At 38.8% G+C, this 13,187-nt stretch overlaps 2 protein-coding genes across 2 annotated transcripts; one reads left to right on the plus strand and one right to left on the minus strand.

Annotated features, from left to right (window-relative positions):
• The first annotated feature begins 1,981 nt into the window (after positions 1 to 1,981).
• On the plus strand, positions 1,982 to 2,673 carry LOC122022518 (dof zinc finger protein DOF1.7-like). Its single transcript, XM_042580544.1, has one exon. The coding sequence runs from the start codon at positions 1,990 to 1,992 to the stop codon at positions 2,644 to 2,646; it is 657 nt and encodes a 218-aa protein (XP_042436478.1). The 5' UTR covers positions 1,982 to 1,989; the 3' UTR covers positions 2,647 to 2,673.
• A 358-nt stretch (positions 2,674 to 3,031) lies between these two features.
• Positions 3,032 to 12,646, minus strand: LOC122023984 (2-oxoisovalerate dehydrogenase subunit alpha 2, mitochondrial-like). The gene is made up of 9 exons (XM_042582456.1): positions 12,327 to 12,646; positions 4,871 to 5,008; positions 4,548 to 4,730; positions 4,291 to 4,448; positions 4,123 to 4,222; positions 3,934 to 4,045; positions 3,718 to 3,857; positions 3,443 to 3,628; positions 3,032 to 3,347 (listed from the first exon to the last, which is right to left on the minus strand). The coding sequence occupies exons 1-9, from the start codon at positions 12,492 to 12,494 to the stop codon at positions 3,180 to 3,182; spliced, it is 1,353 nt and encodes a 450-aa protein (XP_042438390.1). The 5' UTR covers positions 12,495 to 12,646; the 3' UTR covers positions 3,032 to 3,179.
• Between the last annotated feature and the right edge of the window lie 541 nt (positions 12,647 to 13,187).

Below are 13,187 nucleotides of genomic sequence, written 5' to 3' on the forward strand. Positions count from 1 at the left end.
TACACAGTTACCGCACGGAAGAGCCACCTGAGGTCGTCAGAGCGGAGAGATCCCGACCGAGCGGTTACCACGCTCGGCCAAGAAGCGAGACCTGGTCGCGGATGGAGCGAAGTCCTGGCCAAGTGATTACCTCGCTCGGCCCAATAACGGGACCACTGTAGTATCTGTCGACATCCTTTTTAGAGATAGTGTCACTGACACAATGGCACGTTCGACGGGCTGATTGTACAGCGGAAGCTTCTACTGTCTTGTCAGGGATATGCATACCCTGTTAAGGTATGGTGTCAGAGGTATTTTCCTGACGGGTCCTTTCATAGGACATATCGAAGAGCATGCTCATGCCTTGGGAAGTGTGCACGTCGCCCACCAAGACTCTATATAAAGGGGGGCCCTCACCAGCTGATGTACACATTATTCTTGAGTTCTACTGTTGCTAATGTTGCTCCGCTTTTATCCACATTCCGATAACTAACTTGAGCGTCGGAGGGCCAATGTCGGAGACTCCTTCACTGGTCCGACACTGACATCATTTGTTTTACAAAACAAAGTGAAGTATACATCCAGTCAGCGAAACCGCCACCTCTCAATTTTCCAACTTCACACTTTCGGCATATCATATATTAATTTTTTAGTATTTTGTCTACCCTTAGTCTAGTACACAAAACGTGTGTTATGCGTTCCTGTTTGCATATACTCTATTGTATATTGCCTTTTGAGCTGGTTTCTAAGGACAGTGTGTTGATTATCAAGCTACATCTGATCATTTGGATTATTAAATGAATAATTTAATTACAAGCAATATGGTATATCTTTTATTTTTAATATTTTATAACTAAGTGTGGCATCATCAGCGAGTGGAACCCAAAGCTAAAGAGTAGCATGGGGTTGCACTGTTGTAATACATACAAGGTTGGCTACGATATGGACAGACAGTTAAACGTTAATAACCGTAAATCCACCAAACATTTATTGACATCTCAGTCGATCCACATCTTAATCTGCAAATTAAACACACCAATGGTCATTCAATTAAGTTTTCCGTAATGCAAGTATATAGGTTTTGCAATTCAACTAATTCTAGAGGTGTGACTATTCCATAAAAATTTTCCATTAGTCAAGATAAATTTAGAAAGCGCAACTCTTAATGAGGTGCCTCGGCACAACGGGTGTAAACTGGCCGACATGAGAAGCATCCTCACGGCATGGGAGACCGCCCTATCACTTACCACCGCATTAACTGCTTCAATTGCGGTAGGCATAACTATATTTCGACGGCAACATTGTATCGGCACTGTTGTCATTGTAGGTGCTGCTAACAGTGACAGACGTCTGTGTCAGAGTTCTTGCACCGTCAGACTGCTATTTCGTTTCATGCATGCAATTGCAGGAGCTCGATCGCTTACCTCCTCCTCCTCCTCAGTCTCTATCAATTCATCAAGTCAGCAAATTCCAAATGCTACCAGCCAAATTGGCCTACTGCAATCTCTTCAAGAATCCTGCTGCCCACTCGCCATCGCTTCGGCAGATGCTCCTCCCACCACAACACTACTGTCTCCCGCCTGCTGTTGCATGCATACATGCATGCCGCATTAATGATTCAGTTATAGAGAAACGCACGTCTGTTGCTCGTGCCGTCAATTATTGAGCTGGGGCTACCCAAAGGGTCGATCGATGCGATGGATTGGACGGAAACACCGTAAGAGCCGATCGAGAGTTGGGAGCAAAGACAGCCGCTTTTCATCGCCTCGCGGATCCCCTGCAAATTACGCCATGTAGCAAGCAGCCTTTTTTGTATCAGCTCCGTACAGAACAAGACAACACGTCGAATGTGTTCCTTCTATATATTATTATTATCCTCCGCGCAACCCGAGAATATACTTCTTCTTCATCTTCTTATTCGTGTAAACTCTTCTCTTCTATCTCTTCTATCAAATTATAAAGAAAGATAAGATCTAAAGGAAGATGCTGGTTTATTGAAAGGAGAGGGAGATGGGGATGGAGAGTACAGGGGAATCTCGGAGGCGGCCGGCGGAGGGGGATTCAGCGCCGGCGGCGGGAGGCGGAAGGGAGCGGTGCCCTCGGTGCGAGTCGCGGGACACCAAGTTTTGTTACTACAACAACTACAACATGTCGCAGCCCCGGCACTTCTGCAAGTGCTGCCGTCGCTACTGGACGCTCGGCGGCGCGCTCCGCAACGTCCCCATCGGCGGGGCCTCCCGAAAGCGCTTCCATCCCTGGCCGAATCCGGCCGAGTGCCGGCCAGGCCGAAACCTTCCCCCGCCCCCGCTATCTGGCTTGGTAGGGCTCTCCTCGGATTTGCCGGCCGGCCACGGGTCGCTGCTCCCCGGCGGCGCAGAACTCATGCGGCTGGACGAGCCTTTCCTGCCCGGTCTGGGGCTGGGTCTCGGGATCGGGTGCGGCTCCGGGGCGGCGGAGGAGATGGCCAGCTTCGGCCTTGGCCACGGCATGCTGTGGGGGACTCACTCGCTTCTCGACGAGTCCGGAGACGCGTGGCGTGTGGGAAGTGGCGTCGGTGGCGTAGACTACTTCGTGACGTCGGGTCCGGCAACCTCCGGGGTTCGGACTGACCTCGCAGTTTCCGAACCAGCCGACGCAGGCGGCGCTCCGGTCAGTGACTTCCATTAGCTAGTTCAAACCTACAGTGTCATTCAGTGGGGGTTTCCAGTTCTGTTTCCATCTTGGATGACCCTATGCTAACTCTGTATGTTTTCTTTTCTTATTAATTAATCATTTACTAATTAACAGTGTCATTACTGCTCTAAGATTCTTTAATTTTCTATAATAAAATGATTGTAAAATCTAATTTATACAAAATGGTATAAATGTAAAATTAATGCGAGCCTCTCCACGAGTGCACTTAACTCACATCCATTAAAATCTTCAAACACGATCAAAACCTATCTACTTTTTGAGTTAATTAAATGAGTTAATTGAGTTGAACCATGACTCAGCAGCTACTTGGAAAGTGAATAACTAAGTTTAACGATGAGAAAAGGTTGACACAATGAGCTGAATACGCTTGAACTTATGATTTTGACTTATTTATCAATACTTTTTCTTGGGTCAGTACATTGACTTTGAATATTCGCCTTCAGCTAAACAATGGTGCTGGCCTGGTGGGCATCCCAGAATGCGAGTAATACTTGCACATGATTTTGTCACACAGGTACATCGGATGGATAATCATTAGAATTCTTCTTGATTATTTCTCGCAGAGTTCTCTCTTGCTCCTGCAGGTTTCGAGGAACTTGGTCGTACACATCGGTGAATAGCTCGCTCAATGATGGCTTTTGAGTTCTCTCTGCCATCTGAATAGCTCGCAATAACTGAAATGAACATTGCACAGTGGCATTCTAGTCAATGTTGCTGAAAATTATGGAAAAGAGTGAATTAGTAATATAAGTTGCAGATTGATAGATACCTCCTTCCTGGTATTGTTTCTATGCTCCTCTTCCGCAACATCGCTCCACCAACCATTTCCTTCAACCCATTTTCTGAACTTTGACACTGGATCTCGAGCAGTTCTCCAGTGTTCTATCTCATCTGTGGAACGATACTTGGTGGAGTCATCTGATGTAGAGTGATGACCCACCCTGTATGTGAGTGCCTGTTCATTTTAGACAAATCAAATTTCACATAACTGATGTCTAGATTAGCTGATGGCAGATATATTGCAACATAAAAATGGAGCTGTACCTCAATTAAAATTGGCCTGGATTCACGGATGGCCATTTCACGAGCAGCATGAACTGCACTATAGACAGCAAGAGCATCATTGCCATCAATGCGAATACTATGAATTCCATAGGCCTGTCCTCGAACGACAGCACCATCACCTTCCATTCCAAAAAAAAAACATGGCATATAAGCTTGAGATGTTGCGAGGAAATTATTATAAGTTTAAGTTTGTACTTCGGAATTGCTCTGTCGTAGGGGTGCTTATGGCCCAACCATTGTTGCGGCAAAAGAAGATGACAGGTACCTCCATTACAGCAGCAAAGTTTAAAGCAGCATGGAAATCTCCCTATGTAAAAATCTTACCATCAAAAGATACTGATTATGAAGAGAATTCAGTCGATTCAAGTGAGCTTGTTCTAATACCTCACTGGTGCCACCATCTCCAAAGTATGTGATAGTGCATGCCTTTTTGCCATCCATCTTAAGCGAATAAGCAGCTCCAACAGCATGAGGAATCTGTGTTCTGCAAAGCACTATATCTGAGCAGATTTCACTAAAGCTTTCCCATTCAAATAGGAAATAAGTTCTCACGCAATAGGTGATGACACTGTGTAGTAATTGAGACGGTTAGATCCATAGTGGATTGGCATTTGACGTCCTTTACCATAGTCTAGTTTATTGCCAAAACATTGATTTGCAAACTCTTGAAGAGTGAAGCCACGCCACAAAAGCACACCAGGCTCCCTGTACTAGATTAAGAATTTATTTTCCATACAGACATGGTAGATTAAGATTTTATGCCAGCAATAATAGGAATGAAACAAAAGTCAGTAAGTTTGGTTCTATACTTGAGGAAAGACGATATCATCTATTGTTAGTGCAGCAGCTGATGCAACATTAATAGCTTCCTCACCAATTGAGGTAAGATAAAAGGAAATTCTTCCTTGTCTTTGAGCTTCATAGAAAATGGTATCCATAACTTGCAAAGTGACCATGTCAGTGTACATTTTCACAGCATCTTCCTTGCTCAGCTGATAGACCAAACTACATCTGTTAGTTGGTTACATTAGATAATAACAATTAATTTTCTTTTTGTGGACTGCTAAAGTATTTAAATTTGAATACTCCTTTTCTTCAGTATAGTAAAAAAGGATATGCAAAGGACTCAAACCTCTTGGAATTTGCTCTTTGAGAATGTTTGTCCATTGTCATCAAGAACACGGTAGCAGTTAATTCGCTCACTGGTAGACCCTGGCAAAAAATTCATTTCAGGGACAAACATTACCTTCCCTCCTGGAAAATCAAGCGCCTGATATGACAACAGTGAAACTCATAATAAGCAGAAGCCTTAAGCAGCAGAAGTCAAAAACATAAGACTTGAAAATAAGAGAAAATAAACAGTGCGTCTTAAATGTTGGTCTTGTAATCTGGTCCAATACTGCAAGTTGGTTACCATCCACTACAATATATCTTCGAAAGCAGTCTAAAGTGTACCATCACTTTTCCCAATCAGTTATTTACACATTATCAGGTCAAGATCTCTTTCTCAGCTCTATCAGCTCAATATGTACTAAACTGGCACTAAATACAAAATCCTCAGTTATCAAATTCTTATGTTCTCAACATACATGATCAAGTTAGCATTTGATAAAAGGGACATATAGGTCCCAGGGTTCCTTGATTATGGACAAATCATAGACCAATATTTTTTCAAGTTTGGTTTTAATGCAGTTAATTATTTAATGTCTTTGTTGGGGTATTTCTATAATAGATATAATATGAGCAAAGGAAAAAAAGTCAGATGAAGCTTAGTCAATCTTAGATCAGCTCAAATAGAATTTTCCTAAACGGAACCAGTTTGACTGAGTCAAAAGGAGGGGATGAAGTGAAAGTCAACATACCTGACTTGTTAGAGGTTCAGTTGAGTTGGTTGGTTCTAGGACAATGAAAGATGGAGACTAGAAAATAGCTTAGGTGTATGGTGGAGCTTGGGTTAGGTGGTTTAACTACAAGGTTTAAAATTTCGACCCATGCCGAGGTTTCGGTTCTGGACTAGAACGATACGGTTTCGGTACCGTATCATGTCATGCCAATATAGTTTCGGTATTTTTTAAATTTAAAATATATTAATTTAAAACTAAAATATTTCACATAAATATTTAAAAAAAAGGAAAAGATATGAAAATAGATAAATAAATAAATAAAAATTTATTATAATTTTTAAATTAAAATAAATGAAATATAAAATTAATTAGATAATTTTATTAGGGTTTAATAAAGTCTCTTTAGATTATCTCCATCATAGCTAGGAGTTGATTAAAATAATTAACCTAAGTTTAATTAAAAAAATTCTGAAATCCGACACCACTCACGAGCTCGCACGACTTCGGCGCTGCCGCGGGATTGTGCGACCCCTCAGCCATGGCCACACGATGCCTCCGCGGCGGCAGCAGAAGGGTTATGCAACCCCTCCGCTGCTGTTGCGGGGTTGAACGACCCCTCCGCTGCGACCACGGGGTCGCGGAACACGTCACAGCTGTCGCGGGTCTGGTGCCGGGGTTGTGCCGGTGTCGGTCGTCGAACGGAACCAAATGTTTCGCCCATTTCGACCGTCTCGGCATGACACTTTAAATCATGTTTAACTATTGTACATAAATGTGGCATTGCAAAAATATTATGGTTCGAAGTGAGGCCAAGGAATGTCCATGTTAGGGAGAACTTTGCTGCTGTTTATGCATTCCATGATTACCTCAATTTTAGTCTTTCTCCTTGACCTCTTACACCATGGTGCTGACCGTTAGTAGATCCAGCTACTTTCTGTTTTTATAAAGCTTCTCCAACTTAACAAGTGTAATTCTTGAATTGACTCTATTTCGATTTGTTAAATCGGTTCCTATTCACACATTTTTTTTGCCTCGTAAAAGTTTTCCAGGTTACATTCAGTTGCAGTTACACATTAATCACTCCCCTCGAAGCATTGTTCGTAAAGTTTAGCGTGGCATTCTCTTATATCTTTTCCACTTCTTCCTCAAGTCACTCCCATATTAACTATTACCTCCTTCGCATGACACCTACCACTATAAAGTACCTTTATTTTCATTCATTTTCACCTATCGCATTTCTTGGATCCTCAAATGTTTGCTTTGACCCTAATTTGGCCTTTGTTCACATTGGTGTTTCAACTTTCATTGCAGTAAGTTGTTTTTCCCATACTCGCCCCTTTATGTTTCATACAATGCTTCACTTACTGGACTATTTATCTTGTTTCCATGTTTTACCCATGTTACAAGACCAATTCAACCAAACGCACCTAGTTTTTGGTTCCATTTTTCTACTTTACTAGCTTCTTTTTAATTAGATCAAACTAATTTCATTTTTCTCATACATTACCTAAGTCATACACTACATGGAACACCCTGTAGAGTCCATGACCCTTGGAAGGAGTTCATTCTAAGACTTCAAGTATCATTGCATCCAAACTTGGGAAAATCTACCTCAAATAGCAGATTCCTAGCTCCTAACTCTTTCTTGCTTCATGCCCCCTCCCCTCTAAAGCTTATGGTTCTCTAAACTGTTAAACTATCTTTCAAGGCTTGGTTGTTAATACATTGACCTAGCATATATTTAGGGTTTTTTTTTTCTTTTAAATTTCACACAACTTTTTAACGTGTTAAAATTTAGCATCCATTATTTTCCATTTGGTTGTTGTTAAAAAAATAATGTGACATCCATGCAGTATGTTGACACACATGTGACATGCATATTATGATGTCTATGGAATATTCATCTGATTAACCTTTTTCATCCCTCCCCTTCAACAAAAACCACAACCCTCATTCCTCTTCTTTTCCTTCCCAAACAATACTGCCACCGAGACCTCCTCTGTGACAGTCTCCATCCACTCGTTGTAGTATCTAGGCACCACCCTCAAAGTCTTAGACATGGGCACAATCTATTGATGGTGGCCATCATCACAACCACATAACTTGACAATGATGCCATTTTGCAGGCTAGAGGAGACATTTTGCAAGCTAAAGGAAGAGATTATTAGTGATAGTGCTTTAAACACAATCAAAATTTTAACAAGGATCACTATAAATTATAATTACATGTTTAATTCATGAAATGATTCTTATTACCAATCTTGTTGACTTTATGTGACTGGAGGATTGTGATAAAAGAACATAATATCATTACTTCAATAATAAATGAATTCATATTGATATGTGATGATTCTAAAGCAAGTAGTAATATTGTTGAAAAGCTCATGGTCATAGTGATCTTAAAAATAGGATGTTAACTTCTCAATATGACTTGTGTGTGTTATATTTTTTTCTATATGATTACGGTAGATGATCTTACACCTATAGACATGCTAATGTCAAAACAAACGCATGAATACTAATGTCCCAACCTGCACCTTACTCATCATGATTTATCAAATGAACAGTTGGATGATGTGTCTTCATAAGACAGACACTAATCCAAGTCTTAGAAGAATGTTGTGAATGGAATAATAAGAAGAATGTAATATATAGTAACCATGCAATAGAAGGCTTTGTGAGAACCAACACTTCTTAAATAGTAAATAATCCTTATGTGTTTGCTAAAGACAAATCAACTTGTGAAGACTTAAAGCAATGAAGAAAGTCTTCATATGGAATCAAAGAGTTCGATCACTTAGGGGGCGTTTGGTTAAATGATGGGATTTACTATGGGTATGGGTTTGATAGTAGGGTGGAATGAGAATAGGAATGGAAATGAAACCCATCAAGTTATATGGGTTTGGTTGATTCCCATAAATCTAGTAATCATTCCCAAAATGTCATTCTCAAACCCACAATCCAAACACTATCTTTTACTATCATTCCATTCCCTCATTCCCAAACTCATCAACCAAACACCCCCTTAGACAAATCATGCTTGGCATGCTACACAAGTAACTTGAGAAAGAAATGATGGATAACTAAATGTTATTTTTCTTATTCAATTAATAAGAGTTAATTATAGTAATTAATTATAAATTTAATTTAAATTTTATTTGTCAATTTATTTTATTAAATTAAGATAGAAGTTATTAAATTAAAAGTTTTATTTGCAGTATAAATCTAGAAGGTTAAATTGATAATTAACTAAGAGTGAATTAGACTTTAACTTAAATATATTTCAGCTTAATTATTTTTTTTACAAAAGTTACATAATTAATTGAGCATCATAAGTAATTTTTAAAAAAATACAAAGATGCTAAAATTTCTAAGTTTTAGGATCATTTTATAATTTTCCAAAATTAATTAATTAATTAGTCGACAATAAAAAGGATGGGATCTTAACTATTCTATTAGTTGAGATCCAACAACTAATATTAGATTTCACAACCTATATATGTGTGGCTTGGGTTGAGATCTAAGTAAGACAACATAATTCTAATTAGATTAGAATCCTAGTCATCATCCTTTGTTTCTCTCTTCTTTTTCGACCGCTAATCAAACCAATATCTCCTCCTCCTCCACAAAAGGCATTAGCAACCTCCATTGTGAGTGGATATCATGCAATGTGGATAAAATAGAGGATATGCATCCTATCATGTTTACATTTCTCACAAAGGTATGACGAATTTATTCATAATTGAATTTATTGTTATTTTTTAAGATAGACCTAACATCATAGCGAAATTTCATTGATGGCTAGGGTTCACACAAAAAAAATAGCAATTCTACTGTGATGGTGTGTTGCCTCTCAATGTACTAATATCCTAACTAGGGCGGGGGTAGCCCAAGTTATTAATAAAGGTTAGGGAGGAGGGGTGGGAGGCGGTGAGGGAGGCAGGTTCACATAAAAAAAATTGACAATTCCACTGTGATGGAATGTTGTCTCTCATTATGATAATCCCAACTAGGATGAGGATAGTGTTGCCTAAGTTATTAATAGAGGAAGTTGGGGAATGGGTGGGAGGTGGTAAGGAAGGCAAGAGGCTGGGCAATGAATTGCATGTTGACGATGATACTAGAGGATTTGTTTGGGTAATATTTTAGGACAAAGGAAAGAAAGTGCTGACGTGGTAGTGGGTTGCTACACTAAGTAGATAGACACAACAATGGAGGATCTCTATGTGATCATGGGTTTTGGAGAGGGAGAATGGTGGAAGAGGTGGTAGTGGATGGGTCATGAAGAGGGAGAGGATTTAATAGGATGAATATTCAACATAAGTATCTTAATATTCATTTTATGGACTTGGCAACATGTCACATGGATGCTACTTTAGCGATCAAATAACAAAGTTGACGGACGGAAGATTTTAACATGACGTTTGCAGATTATGTTAGATTAAATAACAACAAAAGGATATGTTGGATTTAAGAAAGCCCCTAAAGGTTGCTAAATTGATTTATTAAGCCTCAAGGCTTTCTTGATATTGATTTCCATTCCCATCTTACATTTTTATTATCCACCCAGTAACCTTTCAAGCTTACTCCAATGTGTCATCCGTCATTGTTCACCTACAAAATCCACCACCTATAGGGCTTCCCTAGAGTACACTTTGCTAGGAATTTTCAGTCTCTCAGATGCTCCATGCCATATTTCATTGATCACCAACAAGCTCACCTCGCTACAAGATGTCAAATCATCAAACCAATAACCTCTCTATGCTGCTTGTCTAAGAGTTCACCTTGGTAGGAATTTCTGATCTCTAAGATGTTTCGTACCATTATTCTTCGATCAGCTCTAAATCCACCCATTACAAATCTTTAGTAATTGAGCAAAACCATACAACTTGACTGTCAAGTCATCCATAAACCATAAGAGCTCAACCTCATTCAGTCATGAGCTTTGCAAGCTATATGTGCACTTTATCAAATTTAAATACACTTGATGTACACATAAAAAAAACAGGTTAAATCTAACTTAAATTCATTATTGAACACAACAAAATAACCCAATAACCATGTCATATCTGACTACTTATTAGCATAATTTCATCAACAAGTCATGCCATACCTAGGTCCAAACCAAGTCAAATCCATGTGTCAAACCTCATACGTAGCTATCGTCGTGGGAACAACTTGTATCAACAAGTATACTGAGTTTTGACTATCACAAGTTAGATTTATGTATATGCAACAAAATTGTGTATGTTATAGCTCCTTCCATATAATGCTAATCTAGGTTAAACCATATGATTGCCCCCTCTAATCATAATTAAGTTATTATTTATTTTATTCCATTAAGAAATCAAATAAAATAAGCAACAGCAAATTTTATGATTAAATGCTTTTAATATAGAAAAATTATGTCGACCCTCGATAACATCAACATAATAGAAGAGAGAGGCAAACAATGATCATGATATGTGAAAATCAGAATAGAATAGAATTCAACTTAACATAACCTAACTTTTATGCTACTATCAATTTGGCTTAATTATGATTTTGTATATCAAGGTGAAAAGATTTGTACTTCTCAATCATCATGTTAATGTCAAGTTCATCAACTTTGTGTCTCAGATTTTTCTAATTTTACATCATCATTGGCATTAGAATTCCACTCCTATTGACCTTATACTTTTATCATGTTTTATTTCTTTTTTATAATAGGTTTGACTGATTTCTAATGTATTGAATTTAAAATCCAATAAGCTTTCTTTTCTATTTTTAGATCGAATCTTATTGAATTGAATGAATCTCGTTGTTATTTTATATTCTAATTCATATATGAGAATCATCTTATTTTATATGTGAATCATGAATTTTACAACCATAACCATTATTGTGGTATGCAATAATTTAGAACTTTGGTCGTGTAGTAATCTGTTAAATCTAGAAGAGCACACAAATCATTCAAAGAGTTAAATGGGCCATCCGTGGAGTAGAAGAGCACACGACCATAACCATTATTGTGGACATGTTCTAGGCATCTTATATTTCTGAAGCTTTTTTCAAATCACCTTTGAGGTTAGGCAAATCATTTGACTCGATTTTAGTCAATCTATAAAGTCCTATGATATTCATGTATATGTTATGATCATGTTTGATACAAACTGAAGATACTTGCAGCACCTTTAGTTAGAGAAATAATGTTAAAGAAAGTAGCATTCATCCTGCAATCACTATCATAGCCATCCTAAGGAGACACGAACTAGTCAAATAGCAACCTAGAACACTCATTATGGTTGATGCCATATTCGTATTGTTTCATATTATATGTTCTACCTTTAACACCTCTATAAATTGAGGATCCGTAATGCCGTTGCAAGGCAGAGTATACCAACATCAGCTCCTTATAAAACCTCATAGAATTACTGAGTACATCGTAAAGAATCACAGATAGGTGACATGGATCATAGAGGACGAGTACCAGACGAATCCTATAAAGTTTAAAATCAAATGTCATAAGCAATTTTCCAAAGAACTTCCCTCCAAAAACTTCCACAGATTTTTCAGGCGTCAGAAAAATTAGAAAACCAAGAAAATAGTATCAAAATAGTTGTGATACATCAACATTTGGGACTTTCCAATGGGACCATTTTGGTACACATCTCAACTAATCGCATTAAAGACGATAAGTTTCTTCGAGGAGCTTACTTATAAAGTTGGTTTGCGAATGAAACGGGGCATGGGGAAGGATGAAACCTGATGTCGGTAAGGATCATCCGTACGAGACAACACAGTGTCGCCCGCTTTCAAGGTTCCATGGCGGCGTATCGAACTCAGGCATCCTCCTGCGGCCGGAGAAGTCATCGACAACGTCCTTGCCAGACGGCGGGCCAAGGTGGAGGATCTCGCGAGCCAGCCGGCCATTGTGCAAGAAATCGGAAATGAGGAAGAGAGGAGGTAGGGGAAGAAAATGGAGCGACAGTCCTCTCGTTATCCAGAAGAGGGATGAGTTATGGGAAGAGAATTGCGTGGTGGTCTTATCATTACGAGGAAAGTTGTGATTGTTTGGCAAAGCGGAGAGGGTAAATGGGTAATGAAGCGTGGTGATCTTATCATTGTGTGGGGTGCTGCAGTTTATCACGTCTGTATCTGGAGCAGAGATATCGCCCATCTCAAGCTATTCGGGACAATCGCCACGGTAAGATGACATTTTATCTTAGCGCAATACATTTTATCCCTGTTAAAAAGTAAACACCCTGAATGAACCGCTCAACTAGACATTAATCTCAAGGCCCAGCGCGAAGGTTTTCATTATTTTAAGATTTTAATAATTTAAAATTTATTACGAAAGCGTAGGTTTTCACAATTTCTAGGTTTTAGTAATTTAAAATTTATCAAGTTTGGAGCGTCAAGGTTTTCATAATTTAACAGCAATCGCGTGGGGTCAAGGCATCAGATATTTATTAAAGATCCATCCCTAACTCGACACCGCTCTGAGATACTTTATGAGAAATATAATTTCCTACGTTTGACTATTGTCCTTGTTATAAATTAATTATTATATTTTTTATTTATGACTGACGGAAATTTTCTGTGATAAAAACTTGTCGGGTTTAT

Source organism: Zingiber officinale, chromosome 9B, assembly GCF_018446385.1.
Source record: "Zingiber officinale cultivar Zhangliang chromosome 9B, Zo_v1.1, whole genome shotgun sequence".
Lineage (NCBI taxonomy): Eukaryota > Viridiplantae > Streptophyta > Magnoliopsida > Zingiberales > Zingiberaceae > Zingiber > Zingiber officinale.

Bases quoted from the DNA above. Each gene is read 5' to 3' on its own strand.
- LOC122022518 (XM_042580544.1), top strand. From the start codon at position 1,990: ATGGGGATGGAGAGTACAGGGGAATCTCGGAGGCGGCCGGCGGAGGGG.
- LOC122023984 (XM_042582456.1), bottom strand. From the start codon at position 12,494: ATGGCCGGCTGGCTCGCGAGATCCTCCACCTTGGCCCGCCGTCTGGCA. The intron at 4,731-4,870 runs GTTTGAGTCCTT...TTGGTCTATCAG, and splicing joins CAAAGAGCAAATTCCAAGAG to CTGAGCAAGGAAGATGCTGT. The intron at 4,449-4,547 runs GTATAGAACCAA...TTCTTAATCTAG, and splicing joins ATGATATCGTCTTTCCTCAA to TACAGGGAGCCTGGTGTGCT.